This window comes from Tachysurus fulvidraco, chromosome 13 (genome assembly GCF_022655615.1).
Source record: "Tachysurus fulvidraco isolate hzauxx_2018 chromosome 13, HZAU_PFXX_2.0, whole genome shotgun sequence".
Lineage (NCBI taxonomy): Eukaryota > Metazoa > Chordata > Actinopteri > Siluriformes > Bagridae > Tachysurus > Tachysurus fulvidraco.
In genome coordinates, this window is record NC_062530.1 from 12,448,547 (window position 1) to 12,469,327 (window position 20,781).

Sequence of the window (20,781 nt, forward strand, 5' to 3'; positions counted from 1 at the left end):
TTGGGTGGCAGTCGAAGGCGGGAGCCTCGGCGACCCAATCTCCGGACACAGAATCTGACTCTAGGGACATGGAATGTCACCTCGCTGGGGGGGAAGGAGCCTGAGCTGGTGCGGGAGGTTGAGAGATACCGACTAGAGATAGTTGGGCTCGCCTCCACGCACAGCTTGGGCTCTGGAACCCAACTCCTCGAGAGAGGCTGGATTCTCTACTACTCTGGAGTTGCCCGCGGTGAGAGGCGGCGGGCTGGTGTGGGCTTGCTCATAGCCCCCCAGCTCAGCAGCCATGTGTTGGAGTTCACCCCGGTGAACGAGAGGGTCGTTTCCCTGCGCCTTCGGGTCGGGGAGAGGTCTCTCACTGTTATTTGTGCTTATGGGCCAAATGGCAGTGTAGAGTACCCGACCTTCTTGGCGTCTCTGGAAGGGGTGCTAGAAAGTGCCCCGACTGGGGACTCCGTCGTTCTACTGGGGGACTTCAACGCTCACGTGGGCAGCGACAGTGACACCTGGAGGGGCGTGATTGGGAGGAACGGCCCCCCGAACTGAACCCGAGTGATGTTCTGTTATTGGACTTCTGTGCTAGTCACAGTTTATCCATAACAAACAACATGTTCAAGCATAAGGGTGTCCATCAGTACACATGGCACCAGGACACCCTAGGTCGGAAGTCGATGATCGACTTTGTGGTTGTTTCATCTGACCTCCGGCCGTATGTCTTGGACACTCGGGTAAAGAGAGGGGCGGAGCTGTCAACTGACCACCACCTGGTGGTGAGTTGGGTCCGATGGCAGGGGAGGAAGTTGGACAGACTTGGCAGACCCAAACGTACTGTGAGGGTCCATTGGGAACGTTTGGCAGAGTCTCCTGTCAGAGAGATCTTCAACTCTCACCTCCGGCAGAGCTTCAACCAGATCCCGAGGGAGGTTGGAGACATTGAGTCCGAGTGGACCATGTTCTCCACATCCATTGTTGATGCAGCCGCACGGAGCTGTGGCCGTAAGGCCTCCGGTGCCTGTCGTGGTGCCAATCCCCGAACCCGTTGGTGGACCCCGGAAGTAAGGGATGCCGTCAAGCTGAAGAAGGAGTCCTATCTAGCCTGGTTGGCTCGGGGGACTCCGGAGGCAGCTGATAGTTACCGGAGGGCCAAGCAAGCTTCAGCCCGGGTGGTTGCAGAGGCAAAAACTCGGGTCTGTGAGGAGTTCGGTGAGGCCATGGAGAAGGACTATCGGTTGGCCTCAAAGAAATTCTGGCAAACCGTCCGGCGTCTCAGGAGGGGAAAGCAGTGCCCTGCTCACACTGTTTACAGTGGGAGTGGGAATCTGCTGACTTCGACTGGTGACATCCTCGGACGGTGGAAGGAGTACTTCGAGGATCTCCTCAACCCCACCAACATGTCTTCCATTGAGGAAGCAGAGGTGGAGGGCTCGGTTGTGGACTCGTCGATCCCCCAAGCTGAGGTCACTGAGGTAGTTGAGAAGCTCCTCAGTGGCAAGGCACCGGGGGTGGATGAGATCCGCCCTGAGTACCTTAAGTCTCTGGATGTTGTGGGGCTGTCTTGGCTGACACGCCTCTGCAACATCGCGTGGCGGTTTGGGACAGTGCCTCTGGACTGGCAGACTGGGGTGGTGGTCCCTCTGTTTAAGAAGGGGGACCGGAGGGTGTGTTCCAACTATAGGGGGATCACACTCCTCAGCCTCCCCGGAAAAGTCTATGCCAGGGTACTGGAGAGGAGAATTCGGCCGATAGTCGAACCTTGGATTCAGGAGGAACAATGCGGGTTTCGTCCTGGTCGTGGAACACTGGACCATCTCTATACCCTCACCAGGTTGCTGGAGGTTTCATGGGAGTTTGCCAAACCAGTCCACATGTGTTTTGTGGATCTGGAGAAGGCATTTGACTGTGTCCCTCGTGATGGCCTGTGGGGGGTGCTCTGGGAGTATGGGGTCTGGGGCCCTCTGTTAAGGGCTGTCCGGTCCCTATATGACCGGAGCAGGAGTTTGGTTCGCATTGCCGGGTGTAAGTCAGACTTGTGAATATGTCCCACTCTCTGTGATGAATTCCATGCGGAGGGTGAGTAGATGAAAGAAATTTCAACTGTACCCCTTTAGTGGCAAAAATGTTTAAAGGTACACTATGTAATTTTTGCCACTCTATTGGGTAATAATAAAATTTTATGCATCTAGCGGAAGAACATTGCAGCTAGAGCTACTCCACAGCAATTGGTGTCTCACTTGGTCTTAAATAGTATAATATGAATACGTAAACACTTAAAAGATTACAGGTGTACCATACTGATTCAGGACAAAAGACAAAAACATGGTTGAGTACACCATGAACACCTCTTCCAAACCATTATATAAATGTTGCAAAAAAAGATATATAGTTTGCCTTTAAAATGTAAAAAAAATCATATATTTGCACAGTTTATATTTGTCTACATAACTAATTTGTACCATTTGAGCATAAAACATCTGCAGTCATTCAATGAATTTATATACAGTGCTCTTCATAAGTATTGGAATAGTAAAGAAAAACTTGTTCTGTTACCTGTTGTGCAAAGACATATACAATATTATTATGAGGCAGAAGTACAGAATGTCACATTTTATTATTGACTGTTTCAACACAAATTGCTTTACCAACTAAGTAGTACAGCACGTTAAGCGCTTTCCATCAGAATTTCATCCCTCTGCCTAATGTGAGCATAAGTATTGGGATGGCTTAAGTAAATGTAAAATCTAATATTTAGTTGTAAATCCCTCGCAAGCAATCACAGGATCGAGTCTGTGACCCTTAGACATCACCAGCCTCTTTGTTTCACACTTTTACAGGGCTTTAATAGTGACAATTTAACAGTTGCTTGTTTTATGTGATTTTACTGACAGTTATTTTAGAATTATTTTTCATTTGTCTGTCATCAAGTGCTGTTGATCTTCTCAGCTGACCTGGTCATTGTGGGTTGCTGAAGCTTGCCAGTGGTTTCTATCTTTTTTAGTACGTTCCAAGTCAATCTCTAGATTTAAATCCTATTGAACAAGCATTTCACCAGTTGAAGAGGAGACTTAACGCAGAAACTCCCCAGACAAGCACAGTTGAATTTAGCTGTATTAAAGGCCTGGCAAAGCAAGAGTCTGGTGATGTCTATGGGTCACAGACTCACTCCTGTAATTTATTGCAAGGGATTCACAATAAAATATTAGCCTTTACATTTACTTTGTTAGACTGTTCCAATACTTATACTCACATTAGGCAGTGGGTTGACACTTTAAAAGTTGGTAAAACATTTTGTGTTGAAACAGTCAATAATAAAATGTGACATTCTGTACTTCTTCCTCATATTAATATTTTAATCATATTTATAAATGTCTTGACACCACAGCTAACAGAGCAATTTTGTCTTTACTGCACCAATACTTATGGAGGTCACTGTATGACCTCCGTGAAGTTGGCACCCCATAAAAAGAAATAATCACCAAAACTATGCCATTTGTTTGTGCTCAGTTTGTGCCCATTTGTGCCGTTAAAATAATCTGTCACGGCCGGCGCACCGCACGCACCTCCCGAACACCAGTGAAGAGAAGCATCTCTGGAATATTAAAGCACTTCCGGACTACAGTTCCCATACCCCCGCACCGGGACTAATTACGCCACCAGCTGTTGCCAATTTCCCATGCCATAAAAGGCGAACTTGAACTTGACCTCATTGCAAAGTCTCGATTAGGAGGAGAAAATATCAATCTACTCGCTCTTATCGACTCGGGCGCACCGGGGAATTTTATATCATGGAAGTTCGCTCAGACCCATAACGTCCCGGTAATCCCCTGTGTTTCCCCAGTGCCGGTGGAGGTGATAGATGGACGGCCACTCGGAGAAGGATGCATCACACACGTCACCAGGGCTCTCAAACTACTAGTGGGGGACCACCATTGATTCAAGATGGCAGCGCGGCAGTAGCACGCAGCGGCCTCTCCGGATTCAATATGGTGCTATTTACGTTTTTTAAGTTTTTATTTATGGTTTTTAGCCCGACCATTGCTTCTACATGGATGCCAGAAGCAGCGGTGTTCATGTTTACAACCACCAGGACCAAATAAAGTACAGAAATTTTGTAACGACCAACCTGCACGATGATGTACTGGATAGGCTTTGTGACCTCGGCTTGCTGCGGAGACCGGGCCTCCAGTCCCCGGTGTCGCCTGATACCAGAGACCAGGAGAGGGGACGCCGAAAGCGGTGCATGAGGAAGCGGAAGCGTGGTAACTGAGCGGGTGTCCGTGCTAGGCTAAAAATAAAACCCTAGCCACCCGGCCCTCCCGTCCATTCTACTATCCAACATTTGCTCCCTGGACATTAAACTGGACTACATCCGACTCGAATGCTCTACATGGAGAGAGGTTAGAAACTGCTGTGTGTTTGTTTTCACGGAGACGTGGCTCAGCGACAGAGTTCCGGACGCCGCCACTCTGTGCTTGTTTATACTTACTGCTCATCGTCAGTGGAGTTTGTGACTGTTAGATGCAGACCATTTTATTTACCACGGGAATTTACTACTGTTTACATTGTCGGAGTTTACATTCCTCCTAGTGCTAATGCTAAAGAGGCGCTAAGTGAGCTATACGGAGCTATTAGCGACCTACAGAATGTTCATCCCGACGGACTTTTTATCATCGCCGGAGATTTCAACCATGCAAATCTTAAGTCAGTGCTCCCTAAATTCCATCAGCACGTGGACTTTGGTACGAGAGGTGAAAACACGCTGGATCTTGTTTACACAAACATTCCCAGCGCGTACCGTGCAGAGCCCCGCCCCACCTCGGCTACTCAGACCACATCACTGTTATGCTAATTCCAGCATACAGACCACTTGTCAGATGCTCAAAACCGGTTCTGAAGCAGGTGAAAACCTGGCCAGCAGGAGCCACCTGTGCTCTTCAGGACTCCTTTGAGTGCACTGACTGGAATATCTTCAGGGAGGCTGCAACCAACAGCGACTCCGTCAACTTGGAGGAGTACACGTCAGCAGTGACCAGTTACATCGGCAAGTGCATTGATGACGCGACCGTCTCCAAGACCATCACTACATGCTCCAATCAGAAGCTGTGGATGACTGCTAATGTGCGTACTCTGCTGAGGACTAGGGACCTAGCCTTCAGAACAGGGGACAGGGTGGCCCTAAGAACAGCAAGGGCCAAACTGTCCCGAGCCATCAGAGAGGCAAAGCGTGCACACGCCCAGACAATGCACAGCCACTTCCAGGCAGGGCATACAGGCAATAACAAACTACAAGACAGCTTCACCTGCTTGTGATAGCGACGCCTCCCTCCCAGACGCGTTGAACGAGTTCTATGCTCGGTTTGAGGTACAGAACAACGTTACGCCAAGGAAGACCATCCCTCGTTGGCAGAGTTAACCCACGGAAGGCTGCTGGACCAGACAACATTCCTGGCAGGGTGCTCAGAGAATGTGCAGAACAGCTAGCGGATGTCTTTACGGACATCTTCAACATTTCCCTAAGCAGTGCCGTTGTTCCTATGTGCCTCAAAACTACCACCATCGTTCCTGTCCCAAAGAAGTCTACAGTGTCCTGCCTCAATGACTATTGTCCCGTTGCACTCACACCCATAGTTATGAAGTGCTTCAAGAAGCTCGTCATGAGGCACATCAAGACCCAGCTACCACCCTCACTGGACCCCCTACAGTTCACGTATCATCCAAACGGCTCCACAGACAATGCCATTACCACAGCCCTCCACTTAGCCCTCACCCATCTGGACAATAAAGACACTTATGTACAAATGCTGTTCATAGACTTTAGTTCAGCATTCAATAAGCTGAGCCTGCTGGGACTAAACACCTCCCTCTGCAACTGGATCCTGGATTTCCTGACTGGGAGACCTCAGTCAGTCCGGATCGGGAACTGTATCTCCAGCACCACCACACTGAACACTGGAGCTCCTCAAGGCTGCGTGCCCAGTCCACTGCTGTTCACTCTGCTGACTCACGACTGTGCAGCAATGCACAGATCGAATCATATTATTAAGTTCGCCGATGACACGACCGTGGTGGGTCTCAGCAACAAGAACGACGAGTCAGCATACATGGAGGCGGTGCAAAAACTAACTGCCTGGTGTAGTGCCAACAACCTTTCTCTGAATGTGGACAAAACTAAAGAGATGGTTGTGGACTTCAGGAGAGCACAGAGCAAACACTCTCTGCTGAACATCGACGGATCATCTGTAGAGATGAAAAATTTCTTGGTGTTCATCTAGCAGAGAACCTCACCTGCTCACTCAACACCAGCGCCATCACCAAGAAAGCCCAGCAGCGTCTCTACTTCCTCCGAAGGCTGAGAAAGGCACATCTCCCTCCCCCCATCCTGACCATGTTCTACAGAGGGACCATTGAGAGAATCCTGAGCAGCTGCATCACTGTCTGGTTTGGGAACTGTACGATCTCGTATCGCAAAACTCTGCAGCGGAGAGTGAGGACAGCGGAGAAGATCATCGGGGTCTCTCTTCCCTCTATCATGGACACTTACACCACACGCTGCATCCGCAAAGCCAACAGCATTGTCAATGACCCCACACACCCCTCACACACACTCTTCACCCTCCTGCCGTCTGGAAAAAGGTACCAAAGCATTCGGGCCCTCACGACCAGACTGCGTAACAGTTTCTTCCCACAAGCCACTTCTTGACTTGACCATCACGAGCGCATTAGCTTCCACGTTATCCACTCTCCCCGACATGCTATCATCCTCGGACTGCCCTGGCTCAAACTCCATAACCCAGTCATCTCCTGGCCTGAACTACAAATCCTGAATTGGGGCAGTGCGTGTACCCAACACCACTGGCCTACGGAGGGGCCGCTCCAACTTAACACCATGAACACCACGTCTTCCGCCGTTGACATCCCCGAACTTCCGACCAAGTACCAGGACCTCGCAGAGGCGTTCAGCAAAACCAAGGCTACTGAACTACCACCACACCGCCCCGCGACTGTGCCATCGAACTCCTGCCAGGGGCCACGCCAACTAGAGGGAGAATATTCCCCCTCTCACAGCCGGAGTCAGCGGTCATGAACGCGTACATCAAGGAGGAGTTGGAAAAGGGGTTCATCTGGCCCTCCGTATCCCCAGCATCTTCAGGGATCTTTTCTGTAAAGGAGAAAGATGGGGGGCTCCGACCGTGCATCGATTACCTAGCCCTAAACACCATGACGGTCAAGTTTCGATATCCTCTCCCGCTCATGCCGTCAGCCTTGGAACAACTCCGCCGGGCGCAGTATTTCACCAAACTAGATCTCCACTGCGCTTACAACTTGATCCGCATCCAAGAAGGAGATGAGTGGAAGACTGCCTTTTCAACCTAGTTTGGCCACTACGAATATTTGGTCATGCCATTCGGCCTTTCTAACAGTTCGGCGGTCTTCAAGTCCTTCACTAATGACGTATTCCGCGACATGCTAGACTGCTGGGTTATCATCTACATTGACAACATCCTCATTTATTCCGAGAACCTGCCGGAGCATGTCCAACATGTGAGGGCGGTATTGCAGCACCTAATTCAGCACCGTCTGTACGCCAAGGCAGAAAAGTGCAAGTTTCACCAGACCTCCACAACCTTCCAGCCAAGGGGGTCACCATGGACGACACCAAGGTACAGGTGGTGCTACAGTGGCCTCGACTGCGAACCCTCAAAGAGCTGCAATGCTTCCAAGGATTTGCCAATTTTTACCGCTGGTTCATCCGCAGATTCAGCACCATCGCGGCGCCCCTCACCTCCATGACTAAGAAACCCCCAGTTCGTTTCACCTGGTCCCCAGATGCAGATGCCACGTTCCAGCATCAGAAAGAAAGCTTCACCTCGGCGCCCATCCTGCATCACCCAGACCCGAACCGGCCATTCGTAGTGGAAGTGGAGGCTTCCAGCACAGGAATTGGGGCCGTCCTGTCGCAACCCCAAGGTCTCGCCACTAAGATGTTTCCATATTTCATATGAAAGTGGAGTTTGAAGAGTGGTGGCACTGGCTCAAGGGCACGCAGCACCCATTTGTCGTTCTCACAGATCACCGTAACCTTGAATACCTGCGCACTGCGAAATGCATGAACCCACGCCAAGCACGGTGAGCCATGTTCTTTACCCATTTTCACTTCACGGTAACCTATAGACCCGGAAGTAAGAACACCAAAGCGAATGCTCGGTCGTGCATGCACCGAGAGACAGATCAGAACACGCCAGCTGAGCCCATCATCCCCGAAACCCGCATTCCTCGCTCCCATGCAGTGGGACATTCTGGCCGAGATTTCCCAAACCAACGCTCAAACACCACGGCCAGTGGAGTGTCCATCAAAAAAGAACGATGTGCCCGAGAACCTGCGTTCAGCCCCCTTAGACCTTCTACATGCCAGCCCCAGTTTCGGTCACCCCGGCATTGCCGAAACTACCCACTTGGCCCAGAATCAATTCTGGTGGCCATCACTACCCAGGGACACACGAGAATTCATCCGAAGCTGTGCGGTGTGCAACACCTCCAAAGCCTCCCATTAATGCCCCGCGGCTTTGTTAAAGCCTCTACCCGTTCCGCTATGACCATGGTCTCACATCGCCCTAGATTTTATTACCGACCTGCCTCGATCAAACAACTACATGGTCATCTTAACCGTCATTGACCGGTTCTCCAAAGCCTGCTGCCTGATCCCTCTACCCAAGCTCTCCATGGCCTATGAGACAGCTGAAACGCTATGTAACTATGTTTTCCACTTTTACGGTCTGCCCAAAGACATTGTATCGGACAGATGCCCCCAGTTCACATCACGAGTCTGGACAGCCTTCTTCGAGCGACTAAACATCAAGATCAGTCTCACCTCTGGGTACCACCCACAGTCTAATGGGCAGACCAAACGTTTGAATCAGGAAGTCATCCGCTTCCTCCACTCATACTGCCAGAATAATCAGAATAAGTTGTGGGTGGAGTATGCCAAAAACTCCCTCAAAAAACCCGCCACCGGCCTAACTCCCTTTCAATGCATCCTGGGTTTCCAGCCTCCCTTATTCCCGTGGTCCGACACACCCACCGACCTGCCAACCATCGACGACTGGTTTCACCAGATCAAAGAATCATGGGGCACAGCACATCAACGACTACAGAGGGCAGTCCGGAGACAGAAGATCCGAGCTGACAGGCGCCGTAGGGTGCACCCTGAATACCAACCCGGCCAGTCGGTGTGGCTCTCAACCCGCGACAGCCGAAAATTAAGCCCCAGGTACTGTATGTGGGACTGTTTTGAATCGTCAGACAGGTCAACCCGGTTCTGTACCATCTTGCACTGCCTCCGTCATACTTCAGCTCCCCTACCTTTCATGCCTCGCTGCTGAAACCTGCTGACGAACAGAGGAGTGACCCTGAAAGCACCACCGCTCAGTCTGAACCACCACTAGTCGACGGTGAAGCGGCATATCAAGTCCACGAGCTGCTTGACTCCAGGCGCCAGGGAGGTCATCTGGAGTATCTGGTGGACTGGGAGGGATACGGCCCGGAAGAACGCTCATGGGAAAAAGCACGGGATATTCTGGATTTGTCACTCACAGCCGACTTTCCTCAGTGACATCCTGACAAGCCAGCTCCCCGTTCTCGAGGACGACCCCGACGTTGCAAGCGTCCTTGCATCGGGAGCCGCTCGCAGAAGGGGCTCTGTCACGGCTGGCGTGCCTTCCCGAAGAGAAGTGTCTCTGGAATATTAAAGCACTTCTTGAATACAGTTCCCATACCCTCGCACCGGGACTCATTACGCCGCCAGCTGTCGCCAATTTCCCACTCCATAAAAGGCGAACTTGAACTTGACCTTATTCGAAAGTCTCGATTAGTTCCAGCAATCATTCTGAGCATTTCCCATGTGTTCCTGATTTGGTTTTTGATTCTGTTTCTGTATTCTGGTTTCTCTGATTGTTCGCTGCCTGCCCCGATCTACTGCCTGTCCCACCGTTTCTGATTTCTGTCTGCCCTCTGATATTGTGTTTGCCGGTCTCAACCCTGCCTGTCTGATTCTGAGTTTGGATTTAATAAAACTGCTGCACATGGATCCTCAGCCTTATGACTCCTCATTACACAAACACTATACCTGTTTTCCTTCCTGAGAAATCACTCTCCACCCCAGTTTGTCTAAATCACACAAAACTGGTGTCATTCGTTTGTGCTCGATTTGTGCCGGTTTGTGCCGTTGAAATGAACGTCAAGTATATTTCCCCTTCTTAGAAATAACAAAAACAATTTGGAGCTGTGACATCACTCTCCACCCCGTGCTGTCCAAATCTCTCCAAACCGGTGGCGTTCGTTTGTGCCGGTTCACGCCACTAAAATAAACATTGAGTCTTATTCCCTTCCTTAGAAATAACAAATACAATACGGGACTGTGACTTCACTCTCCAATTCGGACAAAACTGGTGGCGTTTGTTTGTGCTCGATTTGTGCCCATTTGTGTGGTAGGAAAAACATTTAAAAACTCACTTCGTGAGAAATTATAAAATCACTTGAGCACTCACGTCACGCAAACCGTCCTCCATCCATCTCCTCTACACGCCACTCTCTTTTTTGCTTGCGTGGTGCTGTCATTGGACAAATAATTTTTTCTGTGACTTAATCAAGCTCAAAATCTAACAAGGGAGGTCACTATTTGTTGAGGGTTATTACATTTATTCACATAGTGCATCACAGTGTTTTACAACTCAATATAGCTCATCATTTTCTTGTGTTGAGGTTTAACGCTAAAAAAGTTATTATCCTTTGTTATCATTATCCACGTTTCTTTTGTTCTTTCTTAGTTTAACTTTAAATGAGGGATTAATCTAGTTTAGGGTACTGCGTTAACATCACTTTGCTCAATTGATAGCCTATAAAGTTGTCAGGTACAAAGCAAATATAAAAACTAATCGGAGCATTCTGCAAGATACTAAGACAACTACCGCATATTTTTTCTCAGAAGAAGGTGCATAACCAGTGAAGCAAGCAAGCAATGACGGGTGATGGGTCTTTTTGTTAAAAATATTTTTAAAACAATACATAGAAGAATTATTTTAATTACCTGATGACTTGATAGTGTGCTGGTTTGTTGTTAGCATGATTGACCTTGCCAACCATAGATCATAATGGCAAACCAGCTAAAGAAACAGTTTTACCCAACAATGAGATTTGTCATTATATTCTTGCCCCTCATGTCATCCTAAAATGTCTGTGAATTTCTTTTTTGCTAGCATCACAAAATGAGATTTTTTTGAAGAATGTCCACACAGTACAAATTAAAGTGATCCAAAGTCAAGCTATGTTTTGGTCTCTATTTACTTAAACTATGGGGACAAAATCATTCTTTGAAATGAACTCATTTTGTGTTCATGGGAACACAGAAAAATATAGACACCAATACCAATCGGAAAAAAATCTGAAAAAGTGTTAAGGTCAAAATATGTTGCTAGTTACGTATTTGTAAATTGGAGGTATCAAGTAAAAGGTAGTGTTACTATTTAAACATGGGACAAAGAACAGAAAACATCTCTCAAATGTTTGTTTCTTTTTAAGTGCAAAGAGGAAAAAATAATAACCTGAACAACAGAACAATTACTGTGGAGAATGTACAAATTAAAATTAATTAATTTCAAAGAACAATTGAAGTGTTTAAACTGATTACAGTATGTCAATAAAAGAACAGTTCAACTAGAAAAAAATGTTTACTGAATGTAAAAAACCTGTAAATAATTATGTACAAATAACAATTATTAAAGAAAGGAACTTGAGTTCAATAAATCTTGGAACTGGTAAAATGGGAATACAGTGAAGAGAAATGAATGTTTTTGCTATGGACTATTCTCAAAATATGAACTAATTTCTTCAGAGACCAGTCCAAGATTATAATAATCCAAAGATTTTAGTCCTCCTTTGTGAACAGTATGACATGGGGTTGTGTTTTGGTTTTTGCAGAGACCGTTGTGACATGATCACAGAGGTCATCATATTTCTCCCAGCCAAGTGAGGTTCTTCTGCAGTAATGTCCAAGAGATGCCCTTGTAGGTCCTGAAGTGAATGCGACGACCCCTCTCAGAGTGAACAAATGGTTGTCCATCTCCATAGTCACAGGGATTTCGGACAGTGGATGGTTTGTATCTGAGCTTGTTTCAATGCACAGTAGTGGTCCAGTGATGGAGCTGTGTTTGACTGAGCCATTGCAGAGGAATTTCATGAATGAAATATCTTTTGTTTTCCAGCTATCTGGACACTCTTGGGGTGATTTCAATTACTTCAAACACTTGGACCTGTTGAGGTGAAGTGCTTCTTCCAGTGCTGCTTGGCAACGCTATGGGAACGCCCTCTGTGTGACCGCGCTCTGTGTGTAATCTGACCAATAGGCGTTGGGACGTGACGTCCTCGGCGGATGACGTCGCATAAACAGGAAGCTACAAATGGCTGCGAGATGGACAAGACGCTAGCTCCTGTGAGAGAAGGTACGCGCAGCAGGGATGCAGGGAGTGTGGCACGGAGACACAGCGTCTTGTTCCTCAGGGAACTAGGGTTACGGTCGTAACCTAGAGACGTTCCCTTTCGGAATTCGAGCTGCGTCGAAACGCTATGGGAACGAGTGTCCAATCACGCCACACTGACCAGACCCTGCTTAGAGAGTGAGGGCCTCGGCACCTGCATGTAGGACAGAGGAGCTCGGGGTGGCTCTGAGGTCAAGGTCATAGAACCTGACAAAAGTCAGCGGGGTGGACAAACCCACTGCGTCACAGATGTCTTGGAGTGCCGACGTAGAGGCCGCCACACTCCGGGTGGAGTGAGCTCGGACCCCGAACGGTGCGGGGAGGCCAGAGGACTCGTGAGCCAACACAATCGCATCCACTACCCATCTGCTCAATGTCTGCTTAGCAGCCGGGAAACCTTTCCTGTTAGGGCCGTATGACTCGAGCAGCTGCTCCGACTTTCTCCACGGACTCGTCCTGCGGAGGTAAGTGACCAGTGCTTGCACTGGACACATTCGGTTCTGTCATTCCTGTTCGGGAACTGTAAACGGAGGAGGGCAGAATGCCTGCAACACGACAGGTCGTGAGGGGGCCGAAGGCACCTTCGGTACGTACCCAGGTTTCAGATAGAGAAACACTCTGGCCATGCCAGGGGCAAATTCCAGGCGAGATGGGGCCACGGACAGGGCCTGCAGATCCCCGATCCTCTTCAGGGAGGAAATCGCCAAGAGGAAGGTGGTCTTAATAGACAGAAACCTAAGGGCCACTTCGGTCAATGGCTCGAAGGGGGGCTCCGATAGAGCCACCAACACAACTGCCAGATCCCAGACAGGCACTCGGGGTCGCATCCCGGGCCTCAGCCTCCGGGCGCCGCGGAGGAAACGTGTCACCAATGGGTGCCTACCCAGCGACTGCCCCACCGGCGGGGTGCTAAATGCCGCGATTGCGGACACGTAAACCTTCAGGGTCGAGGGGGTTAACCCAGAGGCAAACTGTTCCTGTAAGAACTCCAGATCTGAGCCGATTGGGCAGTTAACTGGTTCCAGGCCATGGTGCTCACACCACGACGTAAACAGTCACCATCGTGCAGCGTACGACCTCCTCGTGGAGGAAGCTCTGGAGTGGAGAAGGGTCTCTACTACCTCGGTAGTGAGACCAGCCGCTATGAACTGTTCTCCCTCAGGGGCCACAACCTCCACAGCTCTGGGCGGGGGTGCACCAGGGTTCCGCCTGCCTGTGAGAGGAGATCCCTCCTGGGAGGAATTTCCCACGGAGGGCCCCCGAGTAGGGTCACCAGATCTGCAAACCATGGCTTGCCCAGCCATCGGGGTGCTACAAGGAGGAGACGGACTCCAACCCGGCGAACTCTCTCCAGAACTCCAGGGAGCAGTGCGATCGGGGGGAAGGTATACAGGCATAGCCTCAGCCACGACTGCACCATGGCATCCAGACCTAACGGGGCTGGGTGAGAGAGGGAGAACCAGAGGGGACAGTGCGAGGTCTCCTGGGTCGCAAACAGATCCACCTGGGCTCTGCAGAACTTCCGCCATATGAACTCCACCACCTCGGGGTGGAGACACCATTCCCCAGGCCTTGGCCCCTGCCTCGACAGGGCATCTGCACTGACATTCAGCCGTCCCAGGATATAAATGGCCCTCAAAGAGAGGAGTCTGTCCCGAGACCACAAGAGGATCGCTCGTGCTAGCCTGTACAAAGGGCAAGATCAGAGGCCCCCTTGGTGGTTGATGTAGGAGACCACCACAGTATTGTCCAAGTGGACCAATACGTGGCGATCTCTCAGATCCGGGAGGAAGTGTTTTAACCCCAAAAACACCACCATCATCTCCAGGCAATTTATGTGCCACGAGAGACGTGGGCCGCTCCACAGACCCTGGATGGAGTGGCCACTCATGACCGCACCCCACCCCGTGAGGGAAGCGTCCATCGTTAGCGTCACGCCACGACATGGAGCCCCCAACATGGGGCCTTGGGACAGAAATAGTCGGTCTTTCCAAACCTCAAAGGCTCGAAGGGCACGCCGCGAGACCTTGATGGAACGATATGGGTTTCCCTTGAGAGAAAAACCCCTGCCCCGGAGCCACCACTGGAGGGGACTCATGTGCATGAGGCCAAGCGGGATTACGCTGGACACCACTGCCATGAGCCCTAGCAGCCTCTGGAACTGCTTCACAGTAAGTGGCTGGCCTTCCTGCACTCTCCTGAACGAGGTTAGGCCGAACAGGAGGAACCAATATTGGTGAGCTTTGCCCCCGAAAGCAAACCTCAGGAACCTCCTGTGTGCAGGAAGGATGGAAACGTGAAAGTATGCGTCTTTCAGATTCAATGTGACGAACCAGTCCCCGGACCTGATCTGAGTCACGACCTCCTCAAGGGTGAGCATCCTGAACCTGAGCCTCTTGAGAGAATGGTTCAAGGAGCGTAGATCTAGAATGGGACACAACCCGCCATCAGTCTTCGGAATGACAAAGTACGGGCTGAAGAAGCTTGACTCCCGAACCATGGGGAGAAGCACCTCGATGGTTCCTCTCCTCAGGAGTGTGCGCACTTCCCATTCCAGGACCAGAGCCTGCTCAGGTCCCACCAGGGTGGGACACATCCCGTTGAAACGGGGAGGAGAGGACGCAAACTGAACTGTATAGCCGTCCTCTATGATCCGCAGAACCCACAGGGAGACTCCTGGCAGCTCCTCCCAAGCTGTCAGAGAGTTCCTCAGGGGAACCAGCCCCTCGGGGCTGGCCTCTGACCCACTCAGAGCAGCTGGGGCCAAGCCCTACAGCTGATGGCGCCTCGCGAGAGGCGGCGGACCCTCCCCCTCCACAACGAACCTTCGGGTGGAAAGGTGGGGAGCGAACCGCTGGAGGGAAGCTGCACCCTGAAGCACATCCTGTGGCAGGGCTGCCAGACCGGCCTCCATGACCTGAACGGCCGGAGCAACATACTGCGGCCGCTGATACCTCCTGAGAGGCGGCGGGTCTCCCCCATCCCTACCGAGACTTCGGGCGGAAGTGGAGGGAGGTACCTGCTGGCAGGGGGCCGTGCTCTGGAGCACATCTTGTGGCAGAGCCAACGGCCCAGCACCCTGGTGGTGCAGGGGAGGGATGGGCACCGTAATGTGAGGTGTGCCCCATCCCCCCAACTGTAGTCTGACAGGGTCTACGCACCACTGCCCATTTATCAGAGGCAAGGGTGACCCTCAGGTCATCCTGCTCCTTCTTGGGCCCAGAGCGTCGCCTTGGGCCCTTAGGCCCCGCCCGCGGAGATCGGTTGGCCACGCTCTGTTTCTGGGCCTCGCGGTGCCCGAAAGGACTAGGCTGGGGCTGCCGCTAAACAGCCCCATGAGATCTCCGAGGGAGGTAATGCTGAAATGCAGCCGACTGCTTTTTAGACTCCTGGAACTTGTTCACGACCGTCGTTTTCACAGTGTCGCAAAACAGTCCAGGAGAAGCCATCCGTGCGTCAAGCGGCACAGCTCGATCCTTGTCCGGGAGGTCGAAGAAGGTGAGCCACAGATGCCTTTCAGTGGCCACCAGGGCCGCCACGGACCGACCAGTGGCCCGAAGAGTCAAGTCGGCAGTGCGACGCAACTCCTCGATATCAGCGGTCCCGGAGCTAAGTTCCTCACCCAAATCTCATAGCAGGTCAGCCTGGTATGCGTGCAATACACCCATGGTGTGGAGGCAGCCCGCGGCTTGACATGCTGCCGCGTAAGCCTTCCCCACTAAGGCCGGCGTAGCACGTAGCGGCTTAGTAGGGAACACCAGAGCCTTTAGCGATGATGCTACGCTAGGGGAGAGATAGCTAGCCAGCGTCTGTTCCACACGTGGCATTGCCCTGTAGCCACACGCCTTAGCCCCAACCACATTCGCGTAAAGCGAGAAGTGACTAGGAGAAGTGCGCGTAGAGTACGGGGTTTTCCAGGATCTGGACACCTCGGCGTGCAGATCGGGAAAAAATGGCAGGCTCCGGCACCGAGGAAGTCACACAGGGCGCAGGAAACGCTCATCCAGCTTACTGGGTGTGCGTTGCTTCTGCTGCTCCAGCGGCCAATCTAAATCCATCTTGGCTACAGCTCGTGTCACAACCTCGAGGAGCTCCTCATACAGCACAGGCTGTGAGGAGCCCACGGGCTCGCTAGCATCCATCAGCTCTCCTTCCTCGGAGGGAGAGACATGTAATGCCGCACTGCTCGCGCCAGGAGAAGAAGCAGCCATCGGGCCTGCTTCTCCGCGAAAGCCGGAGCTCGATTCAGCAGACGAGGCTGGAGAGGACTCATCCGACTCCAATCCCGCTGCTAAATCGACCTGCGAGCCCCACGAGCGCCCGTGGCACTTTGCCTTTGCAAGAGCGGGACCGGAGCCGCGAGGGAGAGCGCTCTCCTCGAAGAGCGCTCTCCGGGAGCGAAGCGTGCGTATAGCCATGCAGCTGCAATGCGAGCAATCGACTCCCTCGAGAGCCGATTGTGCATGCTCCACTCCCAAGCAAACAACACACCGATCATGCGAATCCTTCCCGGTAATGAAACGGGGACACGGAAAAACACATTTACGGAAATTCTGTCTGCCAGTCATCACTCGATCAGCAACACGGTATCAGAAAAACAGCGCTTACCAGAACGAGCAGAAGCTAGCGTCTTGTCCATCTCGCAGCCATTTGTAGCTTCCTGTTTACGCAACGTCATCCGCCGATGACGTCACGTCCCAATGCCTATTGGTCAGATTACACACGTGGTTCAGAGCGCGGTCACGCAGAGGGCGTTCCCATAGCGTTTTGACGCAGCTCGAGTTCCGAAAGGGAACTACTTTGACTGGTAGGAGAGAGATGGTCCTTGATGATTTTGTATTTCAACTGCAGTGTTGAGAGAAGCATTCAGTCATAATTGTTGTGCTTGGTACTTGTTTCATTGTTGATGTGATTATGTTAGAGACATTGCAATCTGTATTCACCTGCCTCACACCTGATTTTAGGTGAACACATTGAAATATTTCAAGCAGCATTTTTTACCTTTGCATAAGCTTATTTTCCAACTCCTTTTGTGACGATGCTCTTCACCAAATCAAATATTTCAGTTTTCTTGTGCTCTCTGTCAAAATAATGGCAGAATGATCCATTGTCACAGAAAGCAGAGCAAAGGCATTGGCAAAAGGAGTCAAAGGCACAGGTATTATTTACACTTACAAGCATTTTGTCAACTGGGTGTTTTAGCCTGGTAGTTGCCATTCTTCAAGACATTAATTTTTGTCTTTTTTCTTTTCTTGTTTATCTTTTATTGCGTCTCTAGGGCGACGCGTCTCATGACACGTTGGTTCGTTGCTCATGACACCTATATTGCTTCTAACCACCAGGTAATTGATTTTAAATCCAAGACCATACAGTGCTATGACTCAATGACTCAGAGATATGATGATATCTGTCATGTTGTTGTGAGTGTCTTCTTATTTTTGCTGTTATACTATCCTATTCTATGTTTGTGTTCTGTAAAGCTGCTTTGAGACAACATCAATTGTAAAAAGCGCTATACAAATAAACTTGAATTGAATTGAACTGTTTTTCTTTGGCTTGATCATTCATCTTTGAATATCTGGATATGCATCTTCTGTTTCAGGACAGGTATCTGAAATTATAACACTATTAATGTAATTTGAAATGAGACACCTGAGATCAGGACAGGTATCTGAAGTTATAACACTATTAATGTAATTTGAAACGAGACACCTGAGATCAGGACAGGTATCTGAAGTCATAACACTATTAATGTAATTTGACACGGAACACCTGAGATCAGGACAGGTATCTGAAGTTATAACTGTGTTAATGTAATTTGACACAAAACACCTGAGATCGGGACAGGTATCTGAAGTTATAACTGTGTTAATGTAATTTGACATGAAACACCTGAGATCAGGACATGATCTTTGACCACTGCAGATCATCAAATAGGCCACGCCTCCCCGATGATGCAATATCTGTTATGCTGCCCTGAAATCCCTGGAAATAAGTGCCTCCCTTTCTCATCGTGCAAAATGCGTAGTCTCACTGCACGAGGCTGGTAGCCTCCCTATAGACAATTCTGGTATGTTGATATTTTTGCTTGAATGTGTATATTTATCACTGGATTAATGTGATTGAGTTGTTTCAGCATTCAATAGTGTTAGCTGCAACAAAAATGTACTGTTTAATGTGTGATTTTGAGTAAATCAGTAGTTTGTGGTTCTAACTAATTAGCATTGTATGCTAATTTTAGTGTGTATCAGAGTGGGAGGAACTGCTAACCCATTCGATCTGATGATTTCTCTCTATTAACAGATTAAAAGTGTCAATTCACTTCACTGAGTGGTTGTGTGGTTCTTGTGGGTAAAGGTGTCCATCCCAGACACGCTACATAACCTAGTGAACCAGAGTTAATGTATCCATTGATGGAGACTTAAACACTTCTGTACGTCGCTCTGGATAAGGGCTGCCAAATTCTGTAAATGTAAATCATGGTACTAGTGCACATGGCGCCCTGTATTTGCTCATGCTTACAGGATACAATGTGACAACTGGTTTCATCATATCACAGCACCAGATGTATATTTTAAAGGGCCCATATTACACTAACATGAATGGTCCTGGCTTTTTTCCATTCCCTGAAAATGTGGAAATCGCTATGTATGAGAATTTGGACATTCCACTCCCTGACTACCTGGAAAATGCATCTAATATGCTGTATTCTTTTCTATAATGTATCAATCATGGTTTGGATATGAAATTAAATGTGTGGCCATTCATAGAAGGGAATATGAAAATGTATTCAATTTCATACACACAACATGTCTGATATCAGTACTGTGTATTTGCTGCTTGTGATTATGACTTGCTGTGAGACAAAATAGGAACATATCCCTGAGTGCCAGATTTAGGACAGAGAGGAAATTTGACTCTATCAGGACTGATTTAACACACCTGATGTATATTGAATAAATGAGACCTATGGCCCAAGGTCAGGATGATGTATTTCTTACCAGCAGTTCACACAATTAATATATAATATTTATATTAGTTGGCTGTATCTATCTATCTATCTATCTATCTATCTATCTATCTATCTATCTATCTATCTATCTATCTATCTATCTATCTATCTATCTATCTATCAGCACAGGATATATATATAATTCTGTGAAAATCATTTTTTATAAAAAAAAAACGAAACATGAATGGTCATTTATGTACAAAGTGGGTAAAATGACAAGTTGAAAACATGCACTTACATGTCTGTAAGGCTGTCAGGCAGAGGATAAACAGCTCTCTTCCAGCCTTTTGCAGGAAAGAAAACAGAGGGCTGGGACACTTGTCCTCCACAGTGAGGGTCAGATGGAAGGCACTGTGGCACCAGGTACTTCCATGAGACTCCAAAGTCTACTGAATATTGGACATGAACATGCCTTTCAGCATGTCTCTCTGGCACATTACAACCAACAGCAATCTGCAAAAATACACAAATATAGTGTAGAATATAAGAAAATTGAAAGTCTCAGATACTTTTGGTCATATTGCCACTTCACACCCCTGCTGAAAAATCCAGCATAAACCAGCATGAATTCCATGCTGGTCCAGGCTGGTTTTTACTGGTTCATGCTAGTATAGTGCTGGTATAATGCTGGTATAGATTGGTGGCCAGCATAGTCATGGTATTATCAAGCAAAACGGGGCTGGTGTAGCTGGTTAACCAGTATGATCTTGCTGGAATGAGCTTTATGGGAACAACCTTTATTTTTGCTTGTGTATGGTTTCTATGTAACACATTAATATAAGATTAAAACACAATATATTGGAATATATTTCATTATAAGTGTGTTTTTTTTTGCTCCCTCTTTTGAATAAAGAACTGAAATAACAAAGCTCAAAAAAGCTTTGAATAACAAATAATAAAAACATTTAAAAATCATTCGTTAGGGATTAAAGTGTCTCCACAAATTAAATATAGCAATACCAACAAATGTTGACTTCCCGGGCTCCATGAGAAATATATATATATACGTGTATATATATATATATATATATATATATATATATATATATATATATATATATATATATATATATATACACACGTATATATATATACGTGTATATATATATATATATATATATATATATATATATATACACGTGTATATATATATACGTGTATATATATATATATATATATATATATATATATATATATATATATATATATAAATTCCATTTGTCTCAATTAAGAAGTAGTTAAGCG

General features: G+C 48.5%; 1 protein-coding gene across 1 annotated transcript in view; it reads right to left on the reverse strand.

Moving 5' to 3' along the window:
• Positions 1 to 20,781, reverse strand: part of reln (reelin) — a 447,239-nt gene that overhangs the window by 41,024 nt on the left and 385,434 nt on the right. Inside the window, exon 52 of the mRNA XM_047822245.1 lies at positions 19,775 to 19,989. Coding sequence (XP_047678201.1) covers positions 19,775 to 19,989 — 215 coding nt within the window. The remainder of the gene's footprint in view (positions 1 to 19,774; positions 19,990 to 20,781) is intronic.